This window comes from Chiloscyllium plagiosum, unplaced genomic scaffold (assembly GCF_037043375.1).
Source record: "Chiloscyllium plagiosum isolate Xiang-an unplaced genomic scaffold, Cpla_swu_hap1 HiC_scaffold_18, whole genome shotgun sequence".
Taxonomy (NCBI): domain Eukaryota; kingdom Metazoa; phylum Chordata; class Chondrichthyes; order Orectolobiformes; family Hemiscylliidae; genus Chiloscyllium; species Chiloscyllium plagiosum.
In genome coordinates this window covers 29,757,616-29,775,515 of record NW_028270156.1, presented here as the reverse complement: position 1 = coordinate 29,775,515, position 17,900 = coordinate 29,757,616, and the positions used below count along the sequence as shown (strand labels likewise).

At 40.3% G+C, this 17,900-nt stretch overlaps 1 protein-coding gene across 1 annotated transcript in view; it reads right to left on the bottom strand.

Moving 5' to 3' along the window:
- LOC122557712 (spondin-1-like) overlaps positions 1-17,320 on the bottom strand; it is a 328,953-nt gene extending 311,633 nt beyond the window's left edge. Inside the window, exons 1-5 of the mRNA XM_043705605.2 lie at positions 16,415-17,320; positions 16,081-16,187; positions 11,785-11,918; positions 5,710-5,783; positions 1,434-1,556 (exon numbers count right to left, since the gene is read on the bottom strand). Of these exons, the coding sequence (XP_043561540.1) occupies positions 1,434-1,556; positions 5,710-5,783; positions 11,785-11,918; positions 16,081-16,187; positions 16,415-16,625 (649 nt within the window). The 5' untranslated portion in view covers positions 16,626-17,320. The remainder of the gene's footprint in view (positions 1-1,433; positions 1,557-5,709; positions 5,784-11,784; positions 11,919-16,080; positions 16,188-16,414) is intronic.
- Between the last annotated feature and the right edge of the window lie 580 nt (positions 17,321-17,900).

The following is a 17,900-nucleotide window of genomic DNA, read 5'->3' as shown; positions in this document are numbered from 1 at the left end:
TTTTCCAGTAGACAAACAGACAGCTGTACTAGAGGTGCCAGCAGCTGTGGTACCTCGTGCATCTGTGAAAATTATAATAATTTTATCTCCTACACCCCCTCAAGATCGACAAGTAGCAGCTGCACACCTTTCTTTACCCAGAGAGTTGATGTGAATGTGGAGCTTGTCATCTCATGGAATAGTTGAGGCAAATTGTCATAAATGTATTAAAATTGAAGCTTGGCACTTTCATGAGGGAAAGAATGAATGGAAGGGTATGCTGATAGGATGAAATAAAGCGGACGATGCTCAAGTTGCAGAAATAGACTTGTGGCAGTAACGTCTGTTTCATAACTTAGAATATGATTAACTGTTTTAGACAAACTAACCAATAGAGTTAATCAGCTCCTGATGAGTGATGATTTTTAAACTGCTATCATTAACAGTCTGGGTCTATATGCTACTAAAGTGAGACAGTATTGTATTCCCATCTGAAGACGCAACATATCCTCAATCTGCCAGTTCTTTTCTTGGCAGTGACAGGTTGTGCAGTGTCCATCAAATGGCAACAGAGAGCTTTCAATCTGGCATATACAAACAGGACACCAGCAGATCTGTCCAGGCATCAGAAACTTGTTTCAGAAGACCAATTATACATTCAATAGTACTCCTGGTGAAAGCATGGCTCCCAAACATGGACAAAGGTGCTATCATCCCACAATCTTAGAATGCAGATACTTGATCATTACAATGAGCTACCTCTTTAACAATTAGCCCTCTTCTCCAATAGGCAACCAGACAGTTGCGCTAAAGGTGCTAGCAGCTGTGGTAACTGGGCGTACATATGAACATCACTGTTTGGGTTTTCCCAGGATATCACTTACATCTACAAGCAATGGTTGCACATTGTTTGTTTATCCAGAGAGTGATCAGAACATGGAATTTGTCACCTCATGGAGTAGTTCAGACAGATGGTCATAATTGTATTAAAATAGAAACTCGGCACCTACATGAGGGAAGGAGGAGTGGAAGGGTTTGCTAATAAGATAGAATGAAGTGGAGGATGCTCACATTGAGGGTAGGCACCAACACAAACCAGTTGGACTGACTGACCTTTGTCTGTGCTATACATCCTGTGTATTACATTGCTTGAAAAATCAGCTTTTAGTTCTTTGCATCTTATTTCCTTCTAACACAGTTACAAGAGCTGACGAAAGCATTTATTCAAAAATGGTATTTTCTCTCGGGTTTCATTTTAATTCTTCCGATGCTAGCTTCCTGCAATATCACAATAAAAGTTTTAAATATGTGAGAGTTATTTGAATATGGATGGACTTTTCTTAAATTGATTAAAGTGTAATCCTTAAGACAAGTTCACAGTCTATTAAAGCTGTGATTTAAATGATATTCAATATAAGAAAGAAAGCTTACTGATAGAAAGACGCAAATCTTACTTGGATAATCTTTTGGATGTGTCTTCTCTGACCAATTTCCATAGAATGTTAACCTATATTTTGCTGTTCCACAAGCACAACAGTCTTGAATAGGTTTTTCTGTTGTGTATTCTTCACCCAGTTCTGAAAAGGAAAGGAAAAATGTTTACTTATGCAGAGCTAACTGGATCAGAAATAGAATATCACAAATTTTTAAAAATTATTGGAATGTGCCATCAACAGTGTTATTAAGCAGCGCCCACTCAACAATGATCTACCCAGTGACATCTAGTTTGGGTTCCACCAAGGTCACTCAGCTCCTGTTCTCATTTCAGTTTTGGATCAAACATGGACAAAGGAGCTGAATTCCAGAGGTGAGGTGAGAATGATAGCCCTTGACATCAAGGACACATTCAAATGAGCGTGGAATCAAGGAGCCCAAGCCAAGCTGGAATTTAAAGAGAATCAAGAAAACAGTACAGCACCTTCTTCTCAAGAGCAGCTAGGGACAGGCAATAAAAGCGAGCCAGCCAGCGACATCCACATCCCCCATGTCAATAAAAGAAAAGTCCCATCAGCTCAATGTTGAGCTGTTGACCTGTATTCTTAATTTACAGCAGTAGGTGAAAAAGAAGAACTGAAATGAACTTAATCAATGAACATTACAAGCATTTCAAGATTCCTAGAATTTCAGATGATAAAGAAAATTGCAGGTAAATTATTTGTTGTCAAAAAATTACAGGAGATGAATTATTCATTGGTTTAATGGTAATATTCGAGTTAATGTTTTTTGGATCACTGATGCTGCTTTTCACCAATATCCCTCAAGCCTTTTTCTCTTCCAGCACATTTGGTTTATAATTTTCTGCAGTGTGGGTATGGACACTGATTTTCCCACCATAGTGCATCACCTCGTTGAACTTTGTTTATTATTGAGTTACCCAGTCTGCGAGTTTTCTAATGCCTTCTTGTAACAGACTGCATTCTTCCTCTGTGCCAGCTAAAATACCCCTTTGAAGTTTAGAATCACCTGATTTATTTAATTCCGCTGCTGGGAATTATGAATAATTGGTGTCAGCACTGATTCTGATTGAATACTGCTTTTTATCTTTTTTCCAATTTGAATAACTACCTCTGAGCTCCAATCTCTGTTATCCTGTTATTTGCTATCTGTTCAACTATTGGTTGCCCGAGTCCACATATTCTAATCTCTGTCAAAGCCCTACCAAAGGCCCTTTGATAATCCATGCAACAATACCCCTGACTGTTCTTTTTGCTACTTCCTCAAAGAGTTCTATATGGATAGTTGAGTTAATTAGACATCTGAACAGAGAACGAGGAAATTCACCTGAATGTGTTAATGGTACATCCACAAATATCATGAATAGACAATTATATCTAACTTGTATTCAGCTAGTGGATTGACACTAAAATGTCTAACACTGTACAGCACAGAAGAAGACATATTGGCCCATCATGCCAATATTGTTTTTTTGCAAGAACTCTTACCCAGCGCACATATATTCCTTGCTCATGAAGCATTAACTGAAAGCACTTTGCCCAAGTATTTCATCAAAGTTTGAAATGGGCTACATGTAATGTTCTGTAAACAGAAAGCCAGATAACTGGAAAACATTTCATTCGATGCTAGGCTTTAATTAGAATGTTGTGGAGATGGGAGCTAGCAGGCATCCATTCTCTAGATTGGTTCCTGAGGTGAGAGGTTTTTCCTCTGATGAGATGCCAAATAAATAAGGTGCATACTCCGTGGAGTTCAGAATAATGAGAGTTGGTCTCAATGAAACAAGTAAAATTCTAAATGAGCTTGACAGCAAAGATATTCGGATGTTGTTCGTCTTGACAGTGGAATCCAGAACATGGGGATAAAACCTCAGGGCCTATCATTTAGGAATCGGATTATGAGAAATATCATTGTGCAGGATATTGCAAATTTTCCAAATTCTCAATGCTAGATGATTGTGGATGTTCTATTCTTGTATATAATTAATGGATGGTTAATGGATAATAAATTTTGTAGATAGATTTTTAATTTCTCCGTAAATCAAGTGGTATGGAAAGCAGGTATGAATGTCGAGGGGAGGCAGAAGATTAGACCTGGTTGTGCTAAAATGGCAGAGCAGCCTGGAGAGGCCAAATGATCTACTCCTGGCTCTCTCTTTGGTTCTTATTCTGGGTATCTCCATGTTTGAATTAACCTTGCATTTACTTGAATCAAGTATTCATACGCACATGTTTTAGCTCATTCGTTTACTTCAGCTACTAAAAGCTACTGATGAAAGGTAGGCAGCAGCGATTTCAATACCTGAGGGCACAATTGGAACTGTGCAAAATGAATGCATTTTAATGGAGTTAAAATTTCAGCCCCCAGTGTCAGCATCAAGGTTAGCCAGTTAGTTTAACAGTACTGATACAAAAGTCCAGACATTCCAATCTCCAGATAGCCATTTCTGCAACAGAGCCTGGAGTTCCACATTGAAACTGTATGAAAACCCCAAAGCTGCTGACTCCAAAAGAACAAAGAAAATTTACAGTCCAGGAACAGGCCTTCAGCCCTCCAAGCAAAGAATTGCCTAAAATTAAAAATTCTGACAGACAATTCCCATGTGTCTGGAACCTTGTGAGAAAGCCCCTTAAAGTCAGAGACTTTAGACAGTTTTGATCCACTTAAGCTTAATTACCAGGAAAAGTTAAAGGGTTAAACATTCACTCTAACTTCTGGGCAACAATTAAATGGAAAACTTGACATCCCCACAACAACACCATTGCCACCACCGATACCCTTTAAAACAGACCCAGAATCAACACCGCCTCTCGCTGACGTAACACTTCGCTGGCACACCCTCAACCACCCAAACTTACACCCCCTCTCTGCCAGTCTCAAAAGCTCCCTGAACCAACTCAACCCCAACCCAAAAAAACTACGAATGAGTAGTTATCCATTTACTTGGCAAGATACTCCCATCAGAGATGGAAATGTGTTGCTGGAGAAGCGCAGCAGGTCAGGCAGCATCTAGGGAACAGGAGAATCGACGTTCCGGGCATTAGCCCTTCTTCAGGGCTAATGCCCGGAACGTCGATTTCCTGTTCCCTAGATGCTGCCTGACCTGCTGCGCTTCTCCAGCAACACATTTCCATCTCTGATCTCCAGCATCTGCAGACCTCATTTTCTCTTCAAAGATACTCCCATCACCCACCAAACCCATACAGCATCTTGTACACTAGCCCTTCACTCTTTTGGCACCCTGCCCACTTGCACCTACACTCCACCTAACTGGCATTGTACCTTCCTACTATCTACTACATCATCCCCTTACTGACCTTACAAATTTTTGTCACTGTCAAGGTTGGATTGGGATCTCAAAAACAATTTAACTTCTGAGTAAAAAAAAGTACTTCAACTAGCAACATGCTCCTGCACATGAAATCAATTTCTCCCTGGTTTCCTCCGAAGGACACAATCAGTCTGGGCCAGAATTCTGACCAGAATAACCGCCAACAGGTCGAATCAGTTCTGACAGTATTCAGAAAATCTGAGCCAAAGAGTACAGCTCTGACCATTACTCCCAATGATGCACATCGAGCCAGCTTTCGATAAGAACCACCTGATGCACTATTGTTATTGTCATAACAGCCATGTTTGAGATTTCTCATTGTAATACTGTGGCAAATATTGTCAAATAAATGAGACGTTGATCATTGTGGAGTTGTAATTAGAATAATTGGGTTAGGATTTCCCAAATTCTTGGCAATTTAGAACACTTAAACCTGGATTTTTTTAATCGAACTGGACATGGTTGTACCTCAGATCTTGGAGATGAAAGAAGATCATATACAGAATCTTGGTTGAAAGATCTATTAAACTAATGTTCTGATAAATTACTTTGACACATAAGTAAGAGATTCAGCTACAGCTTTGGCCCCAAGTTATAAATGAATGCTGCGGCAGTCCATAACTGCATGCAAAAGCACAAAACAAGGAATGGTAAGTTGACTATATGCACACGTTACTCCCCGATGGCAAGTTTTCAACTCAATGTAAAATAAAAGTTGACAGAAGTGCAAAATGGGTTGTCAGCCTATTGTCACTTGTATTGCACTATTGTTCAAAGTTAAAATCACTTACATGAATTTAGAATTATAACATCTACTTAAAATAAACTGTTTAAATTAAAGAATGCCCAAATTAACTCAGACAACCATACCAACAGACAGTTACATATCACTGTGAAAACGTCTTGTCAGGTTGTCAAATAACCATATGGGATATCGCATTTACCTTTCTCACATAGTCTCTTCGTAAGTGCTCCATCATCCTGGAACCAGATTATCCGTTTCTGCACAATGCTGGCTCTGTAAGGTGAAATAGCTGATGAATTTCAGTATTTTAGAAGCTTTAATGGTAGCAGTGAAATGTGAGAACGAGGAAAAGAGACACAGTACTTTGAATCCATAATTAAAATCTATTGGCAGGAATAATATAGCATTGGATGTGAAACTGAAACTTTCAAATTAATGAAAGAATACATTTGTATTTTATAGCAGCAATTATGCTCTGAGTTGAACCAAAAGCAACTCACACGCTTCAGGAATGCAGTTGCTGTTTGTGATGTAGCTAAATATGGATGAGAAAACATTGATGAGATAATTGATTACATATCACACAGAGATTAAGCCAGTCTGTCTGCAACCTTGGTGTCATATCTGATTATGAGTTGAGCTTCCAATCTCGTGTCATCACTGAGACCGCATAGTTCCATCTCTGTATCATCACTTAACCTCACTCTTGTCTCACCTCATCTGCTCCAGAAACACTCAGTCACTCTTTGTTACCAATAAACTAATCGACTCCAATGCACTCCTAGCAGGTGTCCCACATTCATTCCTCCATAGAATTGAGGTCATTCAAATCTCTGCCGTAAATGTGTTAACTTCCATTTCCCAATCATCCCGAGGGTCACTGGCTGATATGGGTTCCTGGTCAAGCAACACTTTCATCTTAAAATCTCATCCTTGCCTTCATAACCCTCCTTGACGTTGCCCCTTCTTATCTCTATAGACTGTAGAGCCAGAGAAGACTGTCAGGATATCTGCTCTCTTCTCCTTCAGGTCTTTTGTTCACACCGAATTGTATCTGCTCCTGTGTTTAAAATCTGCCTTCAGTTGCTTAGGCTCAAACTTTGGAACTCCCTCCATACATCTAATCACAACAATACTTCATGTCCTTAAAGCCTACAAGATTTTTGAACATCTGACTTAATATTCCTGATATGGTTCAGTGTCATATTCTGTTTTCTAATGCTCTTGTAAAGCGCCTTGGGACACTTCATTACAGCAACGACACTTAAAAAAAACACTCATTGTACTTGCATATAATCAATTTCAGTGGTGTTAATTGAGGGATAAATGTTGGCCAGCACTTCCTGTGATACTTGGATCTGGAATGCAGAGAAACAAAAGCAAAATTCATTTGAGATGTGTAGTAGAAGACAATGTTATATGTTAGTTAAAAGGAAGTGATTGCAATTTTCAAATGACAGGACATGGTAAAATTTCAACAAGGAAAACGCATGCACCTCACAGCAAGAAATCTGTGTCCAAGTCTAAAATGGAATGTGATTGACAACTAACAGATACCGAAAAAAAAAAATTAGCAAATGGGGATACATGGTCACAGGACTGGGCAATGCATGCAGCCAATCTGGCAATGCACATAGTGATAGAACACAACTTAATGTAAGATCATGTCACCAGCTACAACAATTACTTGCATCTAAGTGACACTTTTAACACTGTAAAGTGTTGCAAGGTACTTCATGCTAGTGTTGCCACAAAATTATTTATGAACTTCATTTGTGTGGATTACATTGGAAGTGGAGGGAGTGGTCATTGTTAAGCAGCATCTCAAAGGACAGTGAAGTAGACACATGAAGAGAGTTAGAGGGAGAGAACCAAACATTGGACCTAGGCAGGTTGTAGATATTAAGCACTTTCCTGGTGCGCATTAATTTAGTCTGTAGGGTACAAATCAGGGGAGGTGACAGCCTTGGGACATTATTACTAGCCCTATTAATAGAGATCCAGATATTGCACTGGGAATGCAGGTTCAAATCCTACTTAGACAGGGAATGGAATTTGAATTCAATAAATGTCTAATGATAACCATAAAACTATTGTTGATTGTTGGGAAATATCCATCTGGTTTACTGATGTTCTTTAGGGAAGTAAACTTCCATCTTTATGTCAGCAAAGTTCTGCATAAGCTGGAAGAACAGGACTTCATTATCCACTTGAGAGCTCTACTGTCTTCTGGACTCAATATCAAGTTGAACTTTAGGGCTTGATCTTCTCCCATGTCCTTACCCCAATTCCCATACACTAGGCCTTGTTTTTATCGCATAGTTTGTTATTACACACAACCCATTGTTAACCAATAACAGTCCCATTAATAGCTTTTCACCCTGCTAGCCTGATTGTTATCCACTCTTGTCTGTCCAACTGTTCTTCTCTCTCTTTGTGCTCTATCTCCACCTACCATTTACTCCTTATCCCCTATCTTCAGCAGAAAAACCAACATTTTCCTAGCTACCATCCATTTTGAGGAAGGGTCACTGGACCCAAAACATTAACTCTGATTTCACTCCACAGATGCTGCCAAACCTGCTGAGCTTTTCCAGCAATTTCTGTTTTTGTTTCATACTTCCATCTTTACCTGGTCTAGCCTATATGTGACTCCAGACTCAACAATGTGATTGACTCTTAATTGCCATCTGGACAATTAGGAACAGCCAACAAATACAAGCCCAGCCAGTGATGCTAACATCCCATGAATAAATTAAAAAAAAAACATGTTTTGAAAGCAGCTTGAAAAGATAATGGAACTGCAGAAGCCACAAACATTTTTAACTAATCTGTTCAGACACACGCCTAGAGCATGTGCAACTTGAACCCAAGTTTTCTGGTCAAGAAATAGTGGTCCTATCATAGCACCTCAGAAATCCTGACTGCAGAAGCGGTAGATGCATAAGAATGTGTAGGATACCATGTGCAAGTGAATGATGCTTACATGAGCTCATCCATGACTGTGTAGTAAAATGTACATAGACAGCGCCACTTGGTAGACTCAGTAGAACCAGTTGGGAGGTTGCCAGCACAAAACCAGTCCTCTCCATGACACACTAAGAAATAAGCCTTAAGAACAGTCCTCCCCCAGCCATTTGGTGCAATGGACAAGCAAAGAAGCAAAAAAAAGCATCAATAAATCTAAGCAAGAGAACCAGAAACAATGAGGAAGTAAGTGTGTTCTATCATCCAGATCGAAGGCAGGAAGTAGATAACTCACATTGTTCTGCAAATCAGTGTGAATTTTATCTTTCCAATGTGAGCTTGTCTTGCTCTTAATAATATTGCTCTGTAATTGAATTTTATTTTCACATCAGATTCATTTGTAAATCCCTATAAGGTGCACACATGGCCACGAATGGTCAGAATTATTAAGAGGTCAAAAGTGGAGGACCATAGAGATCTCAGAAAATGGTGGGCTGCTGGATATGGGGTGAGGATGGTTTTGGATGTGGAAAGATTTAAAAGTGAGGCTGCAAATTTTAAAATTCAGGGATATTTTGGACTACATGTCAATAAAGCAACAGACATGATGAGTAAATGTAATTTGGTGTAAATTTGGATGCAGGAGCAGGGATTTGAGATGCATTCAAGTTTATAGAAGGTGCAAGGTGTCCTTGATGATGAAGAGGACACAGAATTTGGAGCTGAGTTAGGCTTTAAGCACCAGTCTCTACTAGAAGTGAAAGTGTGGTAAGTAACCAAGACAAATGTAATAGCCATGGCTTAAGAAATTGTTCCTTTCAAGAAAAATACATTGTAACACAAGAGAGCCTCAAACAAATTTAACATAATTAACTCCCTTTTTTGTACTCTTTCCAATATAATGTAAATTATGTTTATTCTGAGTAAACCATCCAAACTGTGGAATTTGCAATGTAATAATGTACATAATTTAAGATTGCTGTAGTTCAGCCATTTAAAAAAGTAATCCAATGGTCTGGAATCTTAATGAATGCATTCCAAAGAAACCACACAGAATATTTAAGTTTTTATAATTTTGCACTGTCTCTGTGCATTGCAGTAAATCGATCTTGCTAATCTTGCTCTGACCAACCCAGTCAAAAAGGTAGAGCTCTGCACTTGTTTGTTTGTAATGCCCAAAGCTACATTGGATAAGGGAATGTAATACACAGCTTGCTCTGTGAGGAAAAGCAATGGGTAATAAAAAGGAAACTTCTTATTCAATGAATAAAAATCATTATGAGCAAATGGCTTAGTGGATTCAACAGGCTTGTGCACAAAATCCATGCTGATTTTGCTACTGCCAGTTCCACACTAGCATGGATGCCATCCTTGGATGAGATACTGAATCAAGAATTCTCTCAGGGCATATAAATTATCCTCTGCCACTATTTCAAAGAAAAGCATGTGTGGTGTCCTTGGTGTCTCAATCTGGTTTTGCTTAGAGTCTTGGAGTTATAGAATCGTATAGCATGGAAGCAGGCACTTCAGCCCAACTCATCCATGCCGACCAGGTTTCCTAAACTGAGCTAATCCCATTTGTCTACATTTGGTCCATATCCTTCTAAATTCCTCCTATTCATACAAGCATCTAGATGCCTCTTAAATGTTGTAATTACTCCAGCCTCCACCAGACTCCTCTATAGTTTGCTCTGTGCACACACCATCCTCTGCATGAAAATGTTGCCCCTCATATCCCTTTTAAATCTTTCCCTTCTCATCCTAAACCTATGCCCTCTAGTTTTGGATTCCTCTATCCTGTGGGAAAAGACCTTGGCTATTCGTCTTATCTATGCCCCTCATGATTTTATAAACCACTATCAGGCCACCCACCAACCTCAGACACTGGGAAAAACACTTATCTAGCTTCCCCTTATAACACAAACATTCCAGTCTCGGTAATGTCCTTGCAAATCTTTTCTGTACATTTGCCAGTTTAATAACATCCCACTTATAGCAGAGTGGCCAAAATTGTATGTGATATTTCAAATGTGGCCTTAACACAGCTGTAGATTAGATTAGCTTCCCTACAGTGTGGAAACAGGCCCTTCGGCCCAACCAGTCCACACCGACCCTCCGAAGAGCAACCCACCCAGACCCATTTCCCTTTGATTAATGCACTTAACACTATGGGCAATTTAGCATAGCCAATTCACTTGACCTGCACATCTTTGGACTGTGGGAGGAAACCGGAGCACCCGGAGGAAACCCATGCAGACACAGGGAGAATGTGCAAACTCCACACAGACAGTCACCTGAGGCTGGGATTGAACCTGGGACCCTGGTGCTGTGAGGCTGCAGTGCTAACCACTGAGCCACCGTGCTGCCCTAAACAAAGCCACACCGACCCTCCGAAGAGTAACCCACCCAGACCCTCTGACTAATGCACCTAAAGTATGGGCAATTTAGCATGGTCAATTCACCTGACTTGCACATCTTTGGACTGTGGGAGGAAACCAGAGCACCCGGAGGAAACCCACGCAAATACGGGGAGAATGTGCAAACTCCACACAGACAAGTACCCGAGGCCAGAATTGAACCTGGGACCCTGGCGCTGTGAGGCAATAGGATGTCCCAACTCCTGTACTTAATGCTTAGACCCATAAATGTAAGTGTGCCAAATGCCTTCTTCACCAACCTGCCTACCTGTGATGTCACTTTCAAGGAATTACGTACTTGCATCACTCGGTCTATCTGTTTGACAACACTTCCCTTGGCCCTACCATTAACTATAAGTCCTGACCTTGTTTATCTTACCAAAGTGCAACAGCTAGCATTTATTAGAATTAAACTCCATCAGCCATTCCTCAGTCAACTGGCCCAGCTGATCAACTTAAGAGACATTACATGGTCCATTATTGCTTTGATGTTTGCGGGAGCTTGCTCCTGTATCTGCTACATTACAACAGTGACTGCACTCCAAATGTGTTTCATTGTTTGAGACATTTGCAATTGTAAAATGTGCTATATAAATGCAAATTATTTTTCTTGAAACATATCTAGGTGATTTATAAGCTAACTTAAATGAAAATTACTGGAATGTTTATTCAACTATTTGGTAATGCATAATGTCTGAGTATGGAAACAAAACTTTACAGCTTGGTTTGTAACTGCCACGGTGGAACAAATCAAAGTCATTGGAGCTTGCTGAGTTTTCTTTCCCTCATTATTTCAAAACTCAATGGCCAGTTGCCTTCTGGCACCTCAAGCACTGGTTCTTGGTCTTTTAAAGCTCTCCAGGCCTTCACTGGAGTGTGCTGGAACTCACTTCAATATGATGCAGCCTGTATCAGCCGCAGGTGCTGTCCAAAAGACCTGGATGCGTGTCCGTCTCCTGGGTGTGCTCTCTGTGACAGCATATGGGCAGTTGGTCATAAACTGAGTGTCCTCATGATCAATTATCTGCAGATTGAGCAAGAGGAAGACAGACATTTGTTAATGAAACAAATTATTCCAAAAAAAAACTTGTGAATCACCCTTTCAAGTTCTCAGTATATCCCATTGTTTTTTGCAAACAAATAAGTTATTTTGAGGTGTAGTCCCTGCTATAACATAGGAAATACAGCAATTAACTTGCACACAGCAAATTACAAAATAAACCGTAGTCATATTGTTTGTTGAACAACAAAGCATTGGTCCAGTATCTTAGGATCTTCAAAACAGTGCTGTGGGATTGTTGTAGACAGAGTCACAACTTAACATTTCACCTGAAAGACAACACTTTGGACAGAATAGTGCTCCCTAATTACTGGCACCAGGCACATATAACTGGATTATGTGTTCAAGTCTCTGGAGTAAGATTTGGTCCCGTGGCTTTCATAAGTACTTCCCACTGAGCTACAGCTGTCCTTAGATATTAGCATTTGTTATGCATTAACTTATTTCAAAAACGCTTACGTAACAACTGTACAGGAACCAATATAAAATAGATTATATGTATTCTCAAGAGACATGTGGTATCCATTCAGAGTAAACTAATCAATAAATAGATTTGGAAGTAGTGTAATCATTCGTATTTCCTAGCAATTTTAAATGATTGATAGATTAGACATTGAAATCTATCCTCTAATTATAGTTGTTGTGGTGCAATTAAAATGGAATAAAGCCAACAGGATATTATTAGAGTTGTATAAATTATATCTTTAAAGGTAGATTTAAGGTGAATGGTAAAATCTTGTCAAATTGATTAGTTGAGTTCTGCCATCATTTAGATTTCATGTTACGTAGTCTTGTGGCACAAAGTTAGTGTCACTACCTCTAGTCCTTCAAGTCCCACCTGTGTTTGAGATGTGCCACAAGGTGTCCAAACAGGTAATTAAAAATCTCTGGAAGAATAAGGCTAACAGGTGAATGGGCAAAACACCACTTCCAAAAAAAACCCAAAATATATTGGCATTCCTTCAGTATTGCTGGACCTTTCACCCTTACAGTGATGTGGGTGTGCCTATACCACATAGACTACAGTCATTCAAGAACAAAGCTCCACAGCATCTTCAAGGGCATCAGCAAAAAAAAATGATTGATTTGCCGGTGATGGCCACATCCCATGAATGATTAAAAATGTGTACATAGCATATTAGCACAACAATGCTGAACAAGATCATCTGCAATTTTTGCAGAGATCTAAATGCATTTAAAATTAATCCAGTAGTGCTTGTGCTGATGCTGTGAAGATGGGGAGATTGTTGTCAGGTTTTTAACATCCATGAATTTACGTCCTACAGTATAACTTCAAGACTAAATGCATTCCACACAAACATACTGAACATAGAACAGTACAGCACAGGAGTAGGCCCATCATCCCACCATCTTTGTGCCAACCATAATATCCAAATAAACGAATACCATCTGTGTGTACATGATCCATATCACTCTATTCCCTGCCTATTCATGCATCTATCTACATGTCTGTCTAAATGCCTCTTAAACTTTACTAATATATTTACTTTTACCACCTCCCCTGACAAAGTGCTCCAAGCACTTACCACCCTCTACTAAAAAAAATACTTTTCTCGCACATCTCATTTCAACTTACAGCCTCTCACCCTAGTATGTAAATATTACTGCCTTGGGAAAAAGACTCTGATGATCCACCCTATCCATGCCTCTCAATAGTATATACTTCTATCAGATCACCCCTTAGCCTCTGATGCTCTAGTGAAAATAATCCAAGTTTGTCAAATCTCTTTTTATAGCTAATACACTCCAATCCAGTGATTACAATATTTGCACAATGCATGTTATAAGCTGTATCCTCCATCCATCTCAACAAATTCCAGAATTAAACATATCTTTTACTGTTCAGGAAAAGAGGAATAGGTGTAGTCTTTCAACTCTCTGAGCCAGTTCCACCATCCAATTCAATAATTTATGCTCTGATCTTAACTCCATTAATCTCAGTCTAGAAATTTTCAATTGGCCCTTGACCTGAAAAAGTTTTGAGGAGTCACTTCCAGATTACTTAACATTTTGCATGAAGAAATGGTTCCTAAATTGTCGAGCTGTAAATAGAAGTATATACAATTGAGAGGCATCCTTCCTTACTCTGGATTCTAAATTCACTTTTGTCCACCTTATCATCTGGTCCTTAATCACCTTAAATATCTCAAAAATTTCATCCTTTCATCTACCATATGCAAGACAATACAAGTCTAGTCTGTAGCCTAGGTAAAAACAATGACTGCAGATGCTGGACTGTAGCCTGTCCACGTAATTCCTGAAGAAGGGCTCATGCCTGAAATGTCGATTCTCCTGCTCCTTGGATGCTGCCTGATCTGCTGCGCTTTTCCAGCAACACATTTTCAGCTCTGATCTCCAGCATCTGCAGTCCTCACTTTCTCCACGTAATTTAACCCCTCAAGTCTTAGTAAATCTGCATTGCCTTCCCTCAAAGACCAGTATAACCTTCCTGTGTAAGCTATGGTTCTCAGAAGTGAATACAGTGCTCCAGATGGGTGTCTAAACAGAGCGTTATACCCTATAACTTTGATTGCAGCTCTATCATTTCAGCGAATACCAAAGTGTTTAAAACATATATTTATGCAGCACCTTTAACTTAAAAAAAATCCCAAATCACCTCAAGAACATCACATATTAAAAATTTTATAAGAAGAGATTAGTTCAGATGAGCAAAGGCTTCATTACAGAGGTAGGCTTTAAGGGACATCTCAAAAGAGAAAAATGAGCTGGAGCGGATAAGAAATTTCGGAATGGTACTTTTTGAAATACTGTGGAATAGTTCTGACGAAAGGTCACTTGACCTGGAACGTGAACTCATTTCTTTCCACAGATGTTGCCAGACCTGCTGAGATTTTCTAGCAATTTCTATTTTTGTTTCGGAATGCTATTCCATAACTGAGGGCCAAAGGACCTTTGCAATCTGCCAAACTTTCAGAGCTTTATGAATGCCTTAATCTTTTATCCCGATTTGAAATAAATTGGAACAAATCACCACCGTGCAAATGAAAAAAATAATGAAAGAGCAAGATAAGCAGAAAACTGGCAAGGTCCAAATACATTTGAACCTCAAATTATACAAAATAAGTTTTTGTTCTAAATCATTTTTGAATTATGCAATCATTAGAACTAAACAAAATAAATGATACATAAAAGAGGAACATAATCTTAATAAAATAAATTATCTAATCTTTTATTCAAACTACTGACTACACAGGTTACAAGACAGCTTAACACAAACTTAAGGTTCAACGTTTCATAAACGACAGTTGAAGTAAACTAGTGACAGGTTTTCTTTTTGTTATACAGGGTCAAAGCTAATCCAATTCTGAAGTTAATTAATCCCTTCCAACAATAGCTTCGGGAAGCAGACACTTTTCTGATTCAAGAATATGCAGTTTAATTGCACACGTGGATCATATATTGGCTCACGTTCAGAATTACTTAGAAATTATTTTGATGGCAGCATTTTTGCTATTAGTTCTCTTTACGTTGACTCACATGTACACCGGCGCTCAGACACATGTATAAGTACACACACAGGATGTACAAAGACACTCACTTACAGGTTTACAGTATTATGCATATGTAGGGGAAATGACAACTGAATAATAAGAAAAAGAGAAAGCTTTCCACTTCCTTTTCATGTTTTGGCAGAGCTAATCCAAATGTGAAATTATTTAATCTTTCCCAATAGTGGCTCTGTAAACCAAACATCGTCCTGAACCTTCATTCAAGGCAGCAAATTGTGTGCTTGTACTCGCGCGCACACAGGCACACATCCAGGCATAAATATTAAAAATATTAATTCGCGAGGCATTGAGTGAAGCCCACACACACCTGACTGTCAGCAGGGGACTGACGACTCCCTGTCTTATAATTGGGAATAATGATATTGTTCAAAGTCTCTCTCTCTCTCTCACACACACACACACACACAGAGTCTTGGTATAGACCCTGCCTCGCAAACAAATGTTCACCTCGATCTGAAAGGTGGGACAGAACGAATTGGCCATTTCCGAGTTTACCTTGACCACAAAGGGATGCGTGCTGGGAGCTGGGGTAAAGGGACGGAGTGAAGGGACCCCGGGAGATGTGGTTTTCCTACCTGAAAGTTACCAGCGTATTCCTCTTCCCTGTCGCCGTCCTCTCCGTCCCTGAGGGCTATGAGAGTGAATCCGCGGAAATAGGATGGAACTGTCGCCGAGAGGGTGACTTAAAAGAAAAAGCGAAAATATAATAAAACAGGAAGCAGACAAAAGAAACACACACACAGCCGATAAAATACCTGTAAAGTTAGCAGACAGATTTCCGACAGTTAGGAGTGAATACATTTTTTTTTCAAAAAGTAACTTAGGGTGAAATTTGGGTTTAAAAGAGAAAGCAGCTCACAGCTTTGAGATGTGAGAGAGGGAGCTGGTGCTGGAGGATTGCTTACTTACCCCGGTAGGTGCTGCCTGGGGTGTAGAATTCGGGATTCCCTTCGATCTGGAGGCTGAATCCGGTGTTCCCGTCCCTCCGGCTGCCCTGAGACCTCACGATACGATTACAGTATCCTTCGGTGACCGGGCTCTGGTCGTTAAAGGAACCGATCACCGCAGGAAGGGCGAGGAGCAGAGCGAAGGAGCGCAGACAGAAGTCCATCGTGTTCATGTGTATATGTATGTGTGTGTGTGTGTGTGTGTCTTCTCTTGTACTCTCTTGACTGTCTCTCTCAGGCTGGTGGCGTGCTTGTGATCTACAGCTGAAACAGACAGGCAAGGGCAGAAATCGCTGCTTTTGGAATGTTCCAGTTCGCGTGAAATTGACCAGACCCGTCAGTTTCACAGCTGCTGCTTTTAAAGTCGGATTTCACGTGTTAACTGTGTAGCACCACCCAAGCACAGCACACACACACTCCCTTGCTTAACAGTGGTGCAACAGCACATACAGTACTGTATACAACTGCGCGGTGCGCTGTATTAACCTCCCGCAGTGTCAGTGGACTAGTTAGTCACATTGGGGTGGAGGTATTTTTTTCTGAGAGGAGGTTGGAGGTAATTGACAGAAATGACGCCCACCCCAAACATAAAACGCACTGGCAACGCTGAGCGCCTGCAAGATTTCCCTCGTTTCTAAGACACTGCTTAAAAGATCCGAGCGACATGTCCCTGAAAACACACACACACACACACACACACAAACTTTTCAACAAGCTGGAGGATTGGGAGACGAAAGAAAAAAGTCTTTGGTTGCATTCAGAGCACAAGGATAAACAGGGTCTGCGTGCAAACGGGAAAGCGGAGGGCTTGAGTTGTTCAGCAGCCACAGTTAAACGTTACTTGAAATTGTAGCAGCGATTCGTTTCATGGCTTTTGCAAATTTCTCAACAAAACATCCATGTTTCATTGCAGTGTCAATGAAAGGCCACAAATGACTTTTAAAACAGGGTGTCTTTGTGTGTGATCTGGGACACACCGTCCGAAAAGGCAATGGAAGAGGAGTTAACTTTCAAAAAGGAAGTAAGCAAATACTTGAACGGGGTGGGGGGGGGGGGGGAGGGGGTTGGAGGTGGAGCTGGGGGGGGGGGGGCGGGTGGAGGTGGAGCTACTGTGAAAGAACGGGTGATCTGGAGAACTGCTCGAAAGAGCCGGCACAGACACGTCAGGCCGAATGGCCACCTTTTATTGTATGATTCGATCATTCTAACATTGTACACTTGGGGTGAGCGATCCAATAACCTGACAGGGAAGCAAAGAGCATGCCCTGGGCAGTGGTCATGGTATCCGAGTCTCATGCACCACCTTGAGGGAGTGGGGGAGCAGATCACTATTTTAAATTCTTAAATCGTTCTGTGGGAACGTTTCCCTTCAGTTTGCACGCACGTTTGATACTGGAATTCCAAGTGCTGGTTAGAGATCAGATCTTCACATACTAGAGAAGCCAGAG